The 14,157-nt window shown below is 37.1% G+C and overlaps 1 protein-coding gene across 1 annotated transcript in view; it reads right to left on the reverse strand.

The window, feature by feature from the left end:
- Positions 1-253: 253 nt before the first annotated feature.
- LOC144762003 (fucolectin-4-like) overlaps positions 254-14,157 on the reverse strand; it is a 474,150-nt gene continuing 460,246 nt past the window's right edge. The window contains exon 4 of the mRNA XM_078647167.1: positions 254-548. Coding sequence (XP_078503293.1) covers positions 371-548 — 178 coding nt within the window. The 3' untranslated portion in view covers positions 254-370. The remainder of the gene's footprint in view (positions 549-14,157) is intronic.

Below are 14,157 nucleotides of genomic sequence, written 5' to 3' on the forward strand. Positions count from 1 at the left end.
CAAATAGGCTGTGATTCTGTTAACATGTATTGCCATCTAGTATAGCCACTGAAAAAGTAGTGTTTCAGTGTCTCAGTTTTCTAACAATTTCCTTATTCAGTTTGTGGTTATATTACGAATACATGCATTACAGAATACATCTAATAACTTTAACCCTTTAACTGAAAGAAACATTTCAACATATGTTTGAATTAAATTAAGAAAAATGAAGAATATAGAAATGAATAGCAAATATTTTAATGAGGTAATTTGAATTAGCTGTTTTTTCAGCAATTGCAGAACAACTCATGTGTATTCAATACATTGATTCAATAACTCACTAATATGCAATTTTCTGTGTACGTTTCATTGAATATAGCTAATAGGGATTTTAATAAATCCCTTTATTGGCCATCTCTTCTGGTTCCTGATCAGCAAAGACCTGTACTTCACAAAGTGTGAGGTACTCCTTTCGGCTTCGTACAACGACGTTCACATAACGGCCCTCCATTCCATTGCAAAGAAAGGTATGGGTAGTCCCAGTTGCGATAGCGGCAATTATTCCACACCTGGGGAACCAATAAAAAGACAAATCTGAATTAACTCATTGATGTTTGAAACAATCTTCCTTCCTGTTTTTCATTAATTTATCAAAAAGCTGTTTGAGGACAAGCATTGACAAATAGATTAGGTTTGATTTTTGAATTGTTCATACAGAGAGACTCATGACATACATGCACTCATAGAGTAGGCACACGCCCATAGACCAACATATGTAAATCATTTTCTTCAAGTTCATATGACATCAGGGTCAAACTGAGAAAAATATAGGCACAGGCATCAAAACAAAATTGACCCCTCCCCATTAATAAATTAGATCGGTAAAGAATGTGGCCCAGGTTTGTAAATTGGAGCACTTTTGAACTTGTAAAGACACACTGTGTAAGTGTGTCGCATGGTGTGCAAGATTGCATGGATTTGAGCTTACTACAGGCAATGTATGTCATCAGAGAAATCAAAAGTAAAAACCGGCCCAGCAGACCACAAAACAGGTCCACAATCAACAAAACAAGCATTGGAAATGTCAAAATGTCTGTCTTAATAGAATGCCGTATGGTAATGTGAAGCATTACAAGTAAATAGCATGTCAATTAATATGTATTTGTGTAGAAGCAAAGGACAGTGAAATAATTCAAGGGTTTGGTTAAAAGGTCATGTGAAAGTTGCATTGTCAAGCCAGACCTAAACATCCATGTAGATTAAAGACTGCTCTCCTCCCATCTGTGGTGCTGCCAGAGTACAACAACATCAATTATCTAGTTATCTAAGACACTTTAATAGCATTACAATATTGTGTGGGCCACTGAAAGTCCAACTGAGGCTTCTGGATAAATCAACAAAATGATCACAACTATCTTGAGGGCAAGCACTTTTTTGTTGAAGCACACAACTTCTGTCCAACCAAAACATGCACTCCTGGCTCCCAACACATGGGAGGAGCCAAAGCCCCTCTCTAGTAATTCTCACATAATTGTCTGTTGACAGCAGCGGTGTCACGCCAGACCATAATAATCAGCCCACGCACTGACATGTCAGACCAACCCATTGGGCATTCCCTGGTTGCCCTATAGGTCAATACAACCCTGACTGACATACGTTTGAAATTACACAGACACAAGTACATTTACTGGGGTCAATGCAAAGAGACCAATAGCCGTAAGTAATCCTATAAACCCACATAACTATGCAGCTAAAGAAGTGCATCAGCAAAGCATTGCATGATGGGCATTGGAGACAAAGTAGGATACATCACGGGAGTCGTGGGATGTGCAGCAGTGCAGTAGAGGGTCACAGCAGGTGAGCAGAAGGGGATGTACAGCAAAGCTTTGCTTGAGAGGCAACTGAGAGGAGAACTAGGTGGTGTGATCTAGAGTAGCATGCAGCGATGTGCCTTAGGGGAACACTGTAACTTTGTTGTGCCACATGGGCATGTCAGGTGCTGCTCATCAAAGGTCACTAAACTTCATATAGGGATCACTGGGTTTTTTGCATAAGAGGAGCACTGAATGATGTGATGCATTGTACTGTAGAAGCTCCTGATGAATGTGAATTGGGCTTGAATTGTGATATAAAATTCAGATACAAACTGTTGCACAAGTAACTTACCCTCGGTAATGCCTTACCTAGTAGAGACTCTAACTAGCCGCAGATTCCTTACATTAAAATAATCCCCAGGTGTCAGACTGAATCCTAAAAAACTTTAGCAGTCCCCATGCGCACCTGTAGGTGGTGTTGTTCGCTCTGTGTGGAATCAACACCATCATCCATGAGGGAAGTGACATGCGGGGTGACTAAATAATCCCCACTCTAGCATGCTGGCCTCAGTTCTTGACTGTTTTTCCGCACCACAAGCACAGACCAAACTGAAAAGAAATGACTAGCGTGCCAGTATGTGGTCCAAAAGGATCTCTTAAGTGTTAGATACACAGTTCGCAGAACAGGGAGGATGGTAGAACCTGTACGGAATCTGCAGCTAGATAGTCTGTACCAGAAAGGCATTACTGAAGGTAAGTGACTAGTTTATCTGATAAAGACTTCTAGCCACAGATTCCTTACCATAGAATAGATACCAAAGCAATATCTCCCCAGAGGTGGGTCTGCTGACTGTTTTATTAAAAAGTCCTGGAGGACCGAACGGGCAAAATGCACATCTCGCTGGACCTGACTGTCTAAGCTGTAATGTTTGACAAAAGTGTGCAGTGATGCCTACATGGCTGCTTGACAGACGTTCAGAACAGGGACTCCTCTTGCTAACACAGTGGTTCCAGACTTAGATCTTGTTGAATGAGCCTGCTTGCCCTTATGGTGTTGCTTCTTGGCCATGGTGTAGAGAGGATGATCCATCTAGAGATGGGTCCTTTGTGAACTGCCTTGCCTTTCTTCATACCTGAAAAGCCAACAAAGAATTGATCATCCACCTGTAAGTTCTTGGTATAATCAATGAAAAATGATAGCACCCTTATTGGGTCCAAAAGGCGGAATCCCTTGTCTTCCTTTTTGGGATGAGGGGGGGGGGAGCAAAAAAGGTAGGCAATGTGATGGTCTGCCGGATATGAAAAGGGGTAATCGCCTTTGTTAAACAAGTGGTACAGGTCCTAAGGACCAAATTGCCTGAGAAAAAGGTTGTGAACCAGGATGAACTAAAAGAGCCTACAACTCACTAACCCTGCAGTCAGATGTTATTGCCACAAGAAAGAGTGTTTTGATGGTCACCAGTATGAGAAGGAAGCTGTGCATAGGCTCAACTGGTGAACACATGAGAAAGGTGAGAACTAAATTTAGCTCACATAGGGCGGAATAAAGGACGTAGGAGTAAACGTGTTGTAAACCTTTTAGGTAAAGATTCGCAACAGGGGACCTGAACAGGAAAGGCTTTTCCAGCAACCACAGTAAGGCTGGAATGGCAAAAAGGTACCCTTTAACTGTGCTCAGAGCAAGGCCTTGCCAGGCAAAAGATAAAGCAAACAAAAGGACTTCAGACAAGGGTGTAGACAGAGGATCAACAGGTATGGTACCACACCACAAGCTACAAATTTGTACCATCAGTAGGTGTAAATCATTTTCCATGGGGGAACTGAAGGCTGCCAAGATAATATCACACACTTTAGAAGAGAGATCAAATACCCTCAGCTGTTGCTGCTCAGTCTTCATGCATGTAGGTGGAGAGTGTGCAGGTTCAGGTGCAAGACCCTGCCCTGTTCCTGCGAAAGGTGGTGGGACAGAATATCAAGTCAAAAATGTCGAATGAATCATAATATCTAGTGAAAAATATTGTGGAATGGAAATATTGAGTACAAGAATATCGTTGTCAAGAATATCGATTTTAGGGTAAGTAATATTGATTATTAAAATATAAGAGTCATTAATATCATTTGTGAAAATATAGTTGATTAAAATACCGTTTTTTAATTATTGTTTTAGTATATATTTTAAATGTATGACATAATATTTTTGTTTAATTATTGTTTGTTTCTTACTATATTAGTTGAATTTTTAGTAGTTATAACATTTTATTTAATTAAAATGTGTTTTTTAGTTCTGAAGTGGTCTGTGGGTGTATAGGGGTATAGGGTGGGAAGTAATTTAATTATAATAAATTCATGATTATTTTTTAATTAATATTATTTTGTTGATATTTGAGTTTGTTAATTGTGTTAATTTTTTCATGTAAATTTTAAAGGGTTGTGGTGTTTATACGGGTGAAGGGTGGAAAGTAATTTATTTTTAATTAATTAGTTGTCAATTAATAGTAATTAATTAATTGATAATTTATTGTTAAGTGTGTAATTTTTTTATTTTTAGGTGCGGGCTGCGGGGTTATAGGGTTAATGGGTGGGAAGGAATGTATTTTTTATTTATTAATATTTAGGTATTAACATGAATTGATTAATTGACAATTATGCTAATTGTATAATTAATTATTTTAGGTGTGGGGTTTATAGGAATAAAGGGTAATAAGTAATTTATTTTTTAATAATTGTTAATTAGTATTAATTGATAATGTTAATTGTTTACATGTTTTTTAGGTTAGGGTTCTGGGTTTTATACGATGGGGAATAAATCATTTTATTTTATTTGTTAATTACTTGTTAAACACTAATAATTATTCAATTGTAAATTAATAAATTTAATTGTGTTAATTGTTTTTTAGTTACATTTTATGCGGGGTATGTGAGGATTATATGGGTACAGGGTGGGAAGTTAATTTATTTTAATGAATTTATATTTAGTATGTCATAAATATTTAGCAATTAAACAAATATTGTTTATGTTTAATTGTGTAAGGAAGTCTTTTTTAATTTTGATGTGGGTTCTGGGTTTTGTAGGGGGATGGGTGGGAAGTAAATCTATTTTACATTTTATATTAAATATATTAGTATTTTTTATTCAATATACATTTTATTTTTTAATATTTTCATTTTGTTTAAGATATTTTATTTGTTTTTAATGTTGTACTGACTGGAGTGGGAATTGTAAGTTTATCCCTTCATAATCCAACAGTCTTCTTCTATTACACTGACTGGAGTGGGAATATTAAATGTTTCCCTCCGCAATCCAACACTTTTCCTACTGTTGCACTGGCTGGAGTGGGACTATTAATTATTTTTTTGTTAATTATAATATTTATTGGTGTGTTGTGTGGGAGTACTTATTTCTATATTTATATAGTACAACATTGTTTTTTTAATGTAGTGGGAAATGTATATGTATTTTTTTGTTTTAGTCATTTATTTTATGTTGTAATTTATATAACTGATTTATTATAATAATATTTTAAAATGTCAATATTTTTCGTTTGTAGATTTGTAAAAAAATGTTTTTACTTTTCATTTTAATTTAAATTGGTTACCTTTTTTAATATAATCTGTTTTGGGTAGAGTTAAATATGTATACATATATTTGATAATATGTTATTTACCTTTTTTTAAATTATATTAATATTTAAAATATTAGTTTATTTATATTTTTCCACGTATGTTCATATATATATATATATATATATATTCACTGAAAAAACCATAGGTTATAGACCATATATAGTTAGGAATTAGCATTTAAAAAACCTTTTTTTACTCACACAAAACCATTGAAATTCCATATATAGTTAGTAGTACTAACTATATATCGCGCACCCGCAATCCACTGCTGATCATGTCACATATTATATCATTCATGACATGGTCAGTGACATCACTGATGACATCACTGATGACATCTCAAATGACATCACTGATGACATCACTGATGACTACATCCAGTGACTGTATAATTCTGTAAAGTTAAAATATGTCTTACAAATTGAATAATGAGTGGATTTATAAGTGTCTGGATGAAGGATTTAGTAGGTGCATGACTGACTGTATGAGTGAGTGATTAAATGTGTCTCACAGAGTGCATGGGTTACTGACTAAACTGTCTTAATTTGTGCATCATTATGTCTGTTGTTCAGTAAACTGCTGCATGCGTTGATCATTAGCTATATGATTAACTATATGGGTTATTGATTGGTTGCCCAAGTATTTGTATGGGAGACTGAGTGTGTGTGTTGGTGGTTGAGAGGTGTATGGCTCTGTGCATACATGTGTGAGCAGTTGATTCACTAGATGTATGGGTTCAAAAGTGCATATAGAAACAACTGTATGGCCGGTTGACTGTGTGCATAAGTGTATTGGTGAGTGAATGGATATCTCAGTGCTACATGTCAAAGTAAGTACATATGTAAAACACAGTACATGTGACAGTTGACATATATAAATAACTATGCATAAGAGCCAGTGAATGTGTGAGTGGCTGTATGGATCATTGTGAACTTGTATCAGGGATTGTATAAGAGAGTAAATATGTGTTAGTATATGTTTGAATAAGTAAGGTGTGTATAACTGTATAGTTGAGGAAATGGAGGTGTGATTGATTCTTTGCATGACTGACTAGGTGTGTGAGTAACTCCATGGATGAGTGACAGTCTGTGAGTGTATGTTTACACTGAGTGTATCTAAGGTTATATAAGAGTCTGAAGAGGTTCATCATATTATCACATGAATGATGTCATCAGTGATGTGATCAGTAATGTCAAATGAGATGTCATCAGTGATGTCATGAGTGATGTCATTTGAGATGTCATCAGTGATGTCATCAGTGATGTCATTTGAGATGTCATCAGTGATGTCATCAGTGATGTCATTTGAGATGTCATCAGTGATGTCATCAGTGATGTCACTGACCATGTCATGAATGATGTAATATGTGACATGATCAGCAGTGGATTGCGGGTGCGCGATATATAGTTAGTACTACTAACTATATATGGAATTTCAATGGTTTTGTGTGAGTAAAAAAAGGTTTTTTAAATGCTAATTCCTAACTATATATGGTCTATAACCTATGGTTTTTTCAGTGAATTTTCAAGGTTTTGTAAATGCTAATTCCTAACTATATATGGTCTATAACCTATGGTTTTTTCAGTGAATTTCATTGCTTTTTTAAAAGCTAATATCTGTAGCTGTAAAATGTATTCTTCTTTAAATCAAAAAATATATTTTATATGTTTATTAATAATTTTTTTTAAAATATTTTTTTTTGTTCGCTCCCATTCGCGAACCGGGAAGCTTCCCGTTAGCTCAATTTGATGCCGCGACCCGGTCCGCAAACCGGTAAACGTTCCGTTTGCGCAACTGCCGCGTTAGAAATCAACATCGTGACGCGTCGCGGAAGCGCGACGTATCACGTTGTCGCATAATGCGTCTTATGACGCGCCACGTTAGCGCACCCGGAAGTGCTCCGGTACGCGAACTGAGGCGCGAAGCGCAGCTCCCCGGAAGCGATCCGGGGCGCGTCGCGAAAGCGCGACGTATCGCGTTGCCGCGTAATGCGTCTTATGACGCGCCGCGTTAGCGCACCCGGAAGTGCTCCGGAGCGCGAACCGGAAGCGATCCGGGGCGCGTTCCGCAGCGCGTAACATAAGCGTGACAGGTCATGTGACTTGTTAATAAAACTTTTCATTGGTTCATTTCACTTTTGGTTTCCTAATGATGTAAGGCTAGGTCAGGTGACCTAAAAATAACACTTTTCATTGGTTTAGAACTATTTTTTTTTCCCAAATGATGAAAGCCCCCACCTTTTTTCTCACTCTGACTTTCAACTTTGTGAAAGGAAGACCTATTTTGCTCAGTGGAAAATGGCTTCACTAGTAGCTGCAGCTGGTGGACCCCCACCACCACCACCACCTCCTCATAGGAAGAGAGGACCACCTCCACAGTTCCTTGCCAACACAGAGGAGGAAGAGGATCAAGAAGAGGAAGAGGAAATACAGGCACCACAGTTTTACAAGAGGAGCCCCGGGTATCTCATCATAAAAATAGTTTCATTTGGCAGTTTTTTTCTTTTCCTGAAGGACAGAAAAAAGTTAATGCTCGGTATGTGACGTGCCTCATATGCAAAGAGGACTTATCTAGAGTCACATATAAGAAGTATAGTTACGGCAACTATACTATGCACAGTCACATGCAGAGGTGGCATCCACTAAATTACAGCCGGGCAGAGATGCGTGACCTGCAGGACAACCCACCAACTCCTGTGGCCAGGACATCAACACAGATATCTCTGTCGGGGCCAGAGGCACGGGAAACAGTGCCAAACATACAGGAAAACTTTGTCCACATGAAGATTGTCTGTATATATTGCGGTACCTTACTCTCATGTGCCAATATGAGCATTAACTTAGTAAACAGAGCATTTGAAAATCACAAGTGCTCTAAACGCCCCCCAAAAAATTTTTTTTTTTGCTCCTGTTGAGCCCTTTCCAATGCCTGTTTTTTGTTGTTTCCCCTCCAAAAAAACCAAAAAAAACATAAAATTGTTCAAAAAATACAAAAAAACTAAAAAATTTCAGAAAATTAAAAAAAATATATAAAACAACAAAAACATTAAAAAAAAAGTTCTTTTCAGAACTACCTCCCCTTTATAAAAAAAATTGCTAGAATGTTTAGCACTCTGGCAAGCTCTATTTCTTTTGGTTCGCTTCCCGGTTCGCTCGTCGGTACGCGAACCGGGAGCAAACCAAAAAAAAATTTCAAAAAAAAAGAAGAGTAAGTATAAGGGAAGTAAACAGAGAGTAATGTTAAAAGAAAGACAGCTATAGGGACTAAACCAGAGATGCTGTTTAATAGATTTATTTACCGAAGAAAAGATGGAAGAGGATATAATTGTGAAAAACAAAATAGATAAGGAAGTGAAAGAAAAAAAGGAGAGTAGAAGAATAACAAAGAAGAGTTTCTTAGAGAATGTGAGTGAATGTTCAAAATAAGATTAAAACATGTGGAATAACAGAGAGAAAAAACAGAAAGCAGAAAAGAAGAAGTAACAGAAAAAGAATAATTGAAACAGCAAAGAAATGTAAATAACATAGGGCCATATTATCAACATAGGCAATAAAAGTTTTGCAGCTTTTATCGGCAGAAATGTGTCGCTAAAGCCGATTTTGCGGCAGAAAACTGCAGCTAAAACCACTTTTGCAGCAGTTTTCTGCCGATAAAAACATTAATAATTTTATTGGCTGTGTTCATAATATGCCCCTTAGTGTGCTTCAACTACACAGAGAAAGCATAATGAACAAGTAGTGAAAGAGTGATCAGTCAAAGACACTAAGAGTAATAGAGACGGAGTGAGTGAACAAGAGTGAGGAACTATGAGAAGAGAGGGACTGAGAAAAGGAGTGGAAGGAGTAGAGTAAGTAGGTAATAGAGAAAGGAATGAGGGAAGTAGCAAAGGCAGGAAACTGAGGGTTAAAGAAATGAAGCTGTGGAACTAATAGTAGGTGAATGTGATAGAAATGTAACGAAAAGAGTACAAAACATTTGCCTTATAATTGTCGTTAACTTACTCACTTGTTATTTTTATACTTTCAATCTGTGAAAGAGATAACAAACATTTGAAAAATATTAAAACATGTATTTAAAAATTAGAAAAGACAAGGGAAAAGATTGAAGGACAAACAGTTTTTCAACAACTTTGACACTTACAGAAGCTTCTGCTTCTCCAGGCCCCCTACACAGTCCTAAAGATATACATTTTAAACTAACAGTATCTTGATGCAGATGAAGTGAGGCCTATCTTGGAACATGGTGCATCTTTTGCACTGCTGTTGTCTCACAAAAGTGACGCAATGGCAGCGCAAAAGAGGTGCACAATCATCATAAAACTGTTCCTAACATTTTAAATGATTGTTTCAGGATGGCAATAAGGTGTGTCCTATCCAGATGTTTGTTTCAGGTGAGGCCTACTCAGGGTTGCAGATCAAATTTAGGCTTGTTCAAGAGTACAGAGGAGATAATACATGTGCAGGCCAACCAATAAAGTTCAGACTTCCTCTGTTTCCCTGGACAGGCCTAAACTTCATCTGCACAATGTGATTCGTAATGTTAGGAAACACAGGTAATGTATTTGAAAAACGTGCAATTTCTTTTGCTCATTTCACAATCACATCACTTGTGTTTCCTTTGGTTAGGTATCTCATTGTGCAGATGTAGTCCAGCATATGAAAGAGTACACACTGCATGCAACAACTTTGACACTTACTGAAGCCTCAGCTTCTCCATACCCCCTACACAGTCCTAATTATATACATTTTAAACTGACGGTATCTTGCTGGAAATGAACTGAGGCCTATCTTGCAACATGGTGCATCTTTTACACAAAAGTGACGGAACAGCGGCGTAAAAGAGGCACACAGCCTTCATAAAACTGCCCTTAACATTTTAAATAATTGTTTCTAGATGCTGATAAGGTGTAACCTATCCACAGATTTGTTTCAGGTAAGTCCTACTCAGGGTTGCAGATGAAATTTAGGCTTGTTGAAGAGTATAGAGGAGATTATACATGTGCAGGCCTACTAACGAAGTGAGTCATGTCCACTGCACTCTTGGACAAATGTCAGACCTCATCTGTCTCCTGGAACAGGCCTAAACCTCATCTAAAAAAAGTGATGTGTAATGTTAGGAAACACAGGTAATATAATTGAAAAACGTGCAATTTTTTTTGCTCATTCAACAATCACATCACCTGTGTTTCCTTTGCTTAGGTATCTCAATGTGGAAATGTAGTCTATCATATGAAAGACTACGTAGAATGTGAGCACTGTATGCAACAACTTTGACACTTACAGAAGCCTCACCTTCTCCATGCCTCCTACACAGTTCTACATGTACATCATAAATACAAACAGTACAGAATTAATTATACATGTTAAATGGTTTATTTTTGCTGTTCTCAGAATGTATCAAATTTCCCTAAAACAGTGACTTGAAGGTATTCATCATATAACAGCGGGGAAAAAAAAACACAATCAAAATGATTGTGTTTAAAAACCCATATAACATAACCAATCAGAAATCAGAACTCCTCAAAAGTAACTTACTTTCCATGACGTCGAAGGATGTCCTATGAACAGCTTACACTCGGTTGTGCTGTTTTTATTTTCAGCCCGCCACTTTCTGAAAGAAAACCTCCATCGTTTTGAAAAATATGTTACATACAATAGATGAATTCTCGCTCTCTACCACACGTTTCCACAAGGCCAAATCATGTAAGAGCCATTTATAACTCTTGGAATTCTTGTAAGCAAATCCCGTCATTTTCTATTTCCGCAACTTTCAGAAAGAAAACGTTCAAGATCACTTTCACAATCCTGGACTAGTAATATCTTCCCCTTCTTGCTCACTCATGTTCTACATTTCCTATGACACTGATACTGCTTACTATGAAGCAGACTTACACTACCTCTATGACTACTACAATTATTTAATTCTCTACATCACTTTTAATCACAAAGCAATATAAAACAGTAGACAGCATTGCAGACTTACATTCCCTCTACTCCATGTTTTGATTGGCTGGTTGAATTAGCTTATAAAAAGAAACAGTTTTTCTGAACTCATTCAAAGTGCAGTTATTTTTCCATGACGTCAAGTGTTATGGTAAGAACTTATGTCTCTGTACTACACTTATCCTCAAGGCCAAATCGTGTAGGAGCCATTAGAACCTCTTGAAATTCCTCAGAGCACATCCCGAGATTCTTTCCCTAAAATATTGGTTTTAAAAACACCAGGTAAGAATTTTTAAGGTCATACGGCAATTTTTTTTTGAAAATTAAAACAGAATCGTTGCAGAATGACCAGCCATTTCTAGACTTTAAATACGCTGTGTAATGTCCTGACGTTATTGAAGGACCGTCATGATATATAATTGCTGCAGTTACAAAAGTCCTTCCTGATATTGACAACTGCGAAGCCACAACATTTTAAATTAAAGTTGTCAATTTTGTTCCATCAGGCCTACATCGTTGGAACATTAAAATGACATACTGGCCATATGTTCGTATAAATAATGTTGACATCATTTCAGATTTACATTGGCTACACTCCATGTTGTGATCAGCTGCTTTTACTAGCTTATTAAAGGAGACTGATTTACTGTCTGGCAAAGTTAAATATATAAATCTTTCTGAGTCTACACTAGTAGTACTTGATACCCTACAGTTCTCGCAGTCATGCTGCCATTGATAAGAAAGCCCAAACAGGTGATCTACATCTACACCTTCAGCATGCAATACATCAAGCATATACATTAAAAACTCCTGACAATCTTGCTGACTATTTTGAGAGAATTGTGTTTGACCTGAACATCTGTCTAACAGATTTCGAATTTCAGACACACTTTCTATTTTTGTTCTATCAGTCCTACATTTCTCTAACACAGAATTTAACAAACTGCAAAATCTTTGATCAGAATTGACCACAATCTCTTCTTTTACATTTTCTAGAGAAAACAAAACATTAACCACTACATTAGCATAGCAGTTGACACCAGAACTGTTTTCAAATTGAAAACCAACAACATCTTCAACAGAATCCTTTTTGTTTCTGCTTATAATTTCAGGTTCATCGACTTTTCGTCTTTTTGCTACAACCTCCCTAGTATTGGTCACATTTCTTCGTTTCCGTTTCCGGCCTACCACACGTTTCTCAAACAAAGGATATTGAGGCAAATGTGGCGCATACTCTCTTCTTAACCTATTGTATTCCTTAACACAATCTAGATCCGCACAAATGTTTGTGACATCACACTCAATCAAGTACAATCCCGATAAAGTTCTAACTCGTGACAATGCCACATATGCCATACCCTCCTTGTACACAGAACTGCCAATATTCACCAATGCACTGTCTACACTTAAATCTTGCGATTTATGGATTGTCACCGCATATGCCAAGCAAACAGGAAACTGCTTACGGCGAACATATAAGTCTTTTACAAGCAAAAATCTAGCAGAACAACGACCAATTAGCTGTACTTCCTCAATGCCATCAAATTTAATTTTTTAAAATTCAATTCCATCTCTATTTCTGTATTTCACAAAATCAACAACATTACCCATTGATCCATTTACCAGACCTCTTTCAACATGTAAATTCCTTCTTAAAATTATACGGCAGTTTAAGCACACATTCAGAGTCTTTTCAAAACCTGCAGTTTCAGATATAGTCTTCTCTAATGAATCCAATTTTGTATTCAAATTCTCAGACAAAATAATTGTTGATCCCATATGCTCTACTCTGTAAATAGCTTCCAGTTTCACAATCTCTTGGTTTTCTAAATGCAACCTTTTGTTGTTGAAGATGGCACATTCTGCAAGAGTTGGCATCAAACATATTCCAGATTTCTTCTCAGTAATTTTCTGAAAAATATTCTCAGGCACAACATCTTGTTCTGGATATAAATTTGACAGTAATCGTGCATGTAAAGCTTCTTTCCCATGCTCGGTCACTTTTCCAATTCTAACATCTTGTAGAATATTCTTGTAATCTTCATCCTTCGCCTGACGCATATTTTCATGCAGTTCAGCATAATTGAAGTTTAACCATATATTGACGTTGCCAATGCTCCCTAGGCACTTCCTGGTATCTTCATGCGTGAGCATTTTGAACACAGGTTGTCCTTTCACTGGTGTCAGCTGCAGAAGATCTCCAAAAACAATGATGTGTTTGCCACCAAATAACACATCATACTCTGTTTTGAGAACTTCTTGCATTCTCAAATGCACAAAGGCAAGCATGACATTGGAAACCATGCTTACTTCGTCAATGATAAGAAGTTTCATTTTCCTCAAGACTCTTGAAACTTCACAACAAGCTTATGTGGTAAATAAATAAATAATACCCTATTTTTGAATGTATAAATGAATAACAGATAGCTCAATAAATAAGAGTCAAAATTCGAGGTAGTAGGAGTTTCGCAGGTTTATTACAGCATAAAGGACAGGAACAGGACAACCTGCATAGGAATAGGATGGCAGGGCCCAGCAGCGCTGCTGATGTCAGGATCGGGACAAAGGAAAGGATGACTTTTTTAATAACAGTGCATGAACATATATACATAACGCAAACACATAGCATTACATTGCAATAGGCGTAGCAGTGGGTGGAGCAATAGGCGTGACGCGTAGCAGTCGCGAAAGATAAGGGTGAAAAGAGGTGTAACGGGGCGTATACATAGACATGTGATGCAAACGTAACAGAATATGTCATGAATGGGGCGGAAACCATGGAGGGGGCTACCTGAGGA

The sequence above is a fragment of the Lissotriton helveticus genome, chromosome 6 (assembly GCF_964261635.1).
Source record: "Lissotriton helveticus chromosome 6, aLisHel1.1, whole genome shotgun sequence".
Taxonomy (NCBI): domain Eukaryota; kingdom Metazoa; phylum Chordata; class Amphibia; order Caudata; family Salamandridae; genus Lissotriton; species Lissotriton helveticus.